Source organism: Lolium perenne, chromosome 3 (assembly GCF_019359855.2).
Source record: "Lolium perenne isolate Kyuss_39 chromosome 3, Kyuss_2.0, whole genome shotgun sequence".
NCBI classification, from domain to species: Eukaryota; Viridiplantae; Streptophyta; class Magnoliopsida; order Poales; family Poaceae; genus Lolium; species Lolium perenne.
Window position 1 is genome coordinate 70,356,233 of NC_067246.2, and position 2,688 is coordinate 70,358,920.

Below are 2,688 nucleotides of genomic sequence, written 5' to 3' on the forward strand. Positions count from 1 at the left end.
AATTTCATACAGATCTCTAAATAGAGTTCTCAAGGGTTGTGATGATCACGAAAAACTTCTATCTACGGCTTCTTTCACATACAAATTCCTTTTGATTTTCATCAAGCCATCTTCTATCAGGTAACCGAAATTTGATTGTGGCGCGCTCTTTTTCCCGGGAGATGTTTGTGCGCAAAGAAGGAAGGAAACCATGATTTTCTGAGAAGATATCCGGAAAGAAACGGAACCGAACGTGTGAGGTGTACCGGCGTATGAAGACGCGATCGACCCATCGCAAAAGATTTCCGGAAAGAAACGGAACTGAACGACCGGCGGACGCCACGTGCCCCACGGCTGCAGCGCTGTGTACTACCAAGCACTCATCAAAGCCTGCTAGGGTTTCCGACATTCTTCTCTGCACGGCCGCGAGCAACCACCTACCTTCCTTGTCCAGAGACATACAGCGCGCCATCCCCAAATCCCAGTACCTAGGCACCTAGCTATATATACCCCCTCCTCCCCCGTCTCCTCCATCAGCAACATTCGTTGCTCCTCTCTTCCTATCTCCTTTCTCCGTTCCACCACCATTGTGGTTAGATGAAGAACCTGTCCCACGTCGGTTCGAATTACTACTCCTCTACCACCAACAACATGGCCGATGACTGTGACGACCTGTACGCCCTTTACTGGAGCGGCATTTCTCTTACGTCGGGAGCAGTGTCGGAGTCTGTGCCGGTGGTGGAGGCGGGTAATCGCGTAGTGGATGATGGGGTATTCAAGGGCATGGAGAAGAATGGTGTAGTGGAAGGCGTGGAGAAGAACGGGGCAAAGTTGACGGCGAGGGCGGCGGAGGATAGGAGCAACGAGGAGTACGGTGGGTTCGAGTTTCATATGCCGCACTCTGGTGTAGGGTCTGAAATGTCCAACACGACGGGGGCGGAATGGATGGAGCGCTTACTGTCGGGGTCGAGGGAGTTTGCCAATGCCAGCGGCGGGAGCGCTGAAGACCGCAGTATGTTCGCATTTCAGATGGTGGGAGTTGAGGCGCTGCCGCAGGCCGGCATGGTGAACAAGAGGAGCGCAGATCGGATGGGTGGGGCGCCGGCGGCGCCCCGTGGGTCCAAGAGGAAGCTCCTACAGTCGGGCTCGACTGAGACGGCCAGAGGAGGGAGCAACGGCGGCGGCGGCAGCGATGGCTCTGATAAGGGCAAGGCGAAGCTGGTGTCGGCGAAGGAAGAGGACGGCGAGTGGTGGGAAACGGTGGGCAGCCCGTGGTACCCTGCCGCGGACTTCAAGCGCCACTTCCACATGTCCCGCTCCACCTTCGAGGCGCTGTGCGACATGGTGGCGCCCGCCGTGAAAAAGGAGGACACCTGCATGCGCATCCCCATCCCGGTCCGCAAGCGCGTCGCCGTCGTCGTCTTTCTCCTCTCCACTGGTCAGTCCCTCCGCGGGATCAACAAGCGCTTCGGGATCGGGATCTCCACCGTCCACAAACTCGTGCGGGATGTCTGCGCCGCCATCACGGACATCGTCCTGCCCCAGTTCGTCGTCTGGCCGGACGCCGCCACCGCGGCATCCGTCGCCGCCAAGTTCAAGGCCTTGACCGGGGGCATCCCGGACGTCATCGGCGCCGTCTACACCACCCACATCCACATCAAAGCGCCCGAGCGCCACGTCGCCGATTACTACAACGCCGGCCTCACGAGGCGCAACAAAGGCAAGACCTCCTACAGCGTCAGCCTGCAGGCGTCCGTAGACGCGGACGGCGCCTTCACCGACGTCTCCGTCGGCCATCCCGGCAACGTGCCCGACGGGGACGTGCTCTTCAAGTCGACGCTGACAACACGTACCGTCGACATCCTGGGCCAGGACAAGCGACTGGTCGGCGGCGCCGGCTACCCGCTCATGGACTGGATGCTGGTGCCGTACTCCCACCAGAACCTGACGCACACGCAGCACGAGTTCAACCTGAAGGTGGCCGCCGCGCGCGCCGTGGCCGTCGACGCGTTCCAGAGGCTCAAGACGCGCTGGGCCTGCCTCCAGAAGCGCAACGAGTTCAAGGTGGAAAACATCCCCGCCATACTCACCGCGTGCTGCGCCCTGCACAACTTTTGCGAGCGCCGCGGCGACAAGCTCGACCCCGACCTGCCAAAATTCCAGCTCGTGGACGATGACGGGGTCGCTCCTAACCCCGTGAGCTCCCCAGCCGCCGCGCAGGTGCGCGACGCCATGGCCAACAACCTCCTCTACTAGTTTGGACGAAAGGAAGTACAGTTCGATTTCCTGGCCGGGTCACGGGAGGGAAAATGGAACAAGGACGTAGAGCAGCAAGACTCACTTAATTGTTTTTTTTTTGTCGGAGTGGGAAGAGCACACAAGTTTTCGTCTCAACCGAGTTTGGAGGGAGGGACACTCTCAATCAAGAATAAAGCTAGCGTCCTATTTTATTTTTGCATCAGCTTCGTTGTAGTATTTCCGTGTGATTTGTTCTCGTTTTGTCAGGCCTGGACACAAGGTTGTAACCTTCATATAATCTTGTATACCCCGGAGATCATCATCAGTTTGATAAACCTTATCCCTATTTTGTTTTGTCATCTAAGAGTCAGGTTCTCTCTCGTTCTCCATATGTTATCATGCTTTGTTTTCTCGGGTCTTTCTTTAGTAGGAAATTCTTTATTTAGTATGAAACTCCGACTATGCAAGTGT

At 56.9% G+C, this 2,688-nt stretch overlaps 1 protein-coding gene across 1 annotated transcript; it reads left to right on the top strand.

Annotated features, from left to right (window-relative positions):
• The first annotated feature begins 576 nt into the window (after positions 1-576).
• Positions 577-2,235, top strand: LOC127339359 (protein ANTAGONIST OF LIKE HETEROCHROMATIN PROTEIN 1-like). The gene has a single exon (XM_051365220.1). The coding sequence runs from the start codon at positions 577-579 to the stop codon at positions 2,233-2,235; it is 1,659 nt and encodes a 552-aa protein (XP_051221180.1).
• Positions 2,236-2,688: the final 453 nt, after the last annotated feature.

What these genes read in the sequence shown, in the direction of transcription:
- LOC127339359 (XM_051365220.1), top strand. Translation starts at nt 577, where the DNA reads ATGAAGAACCTGTCCCACGTCGGTTCGAATTACTACTCCTCTACCACC.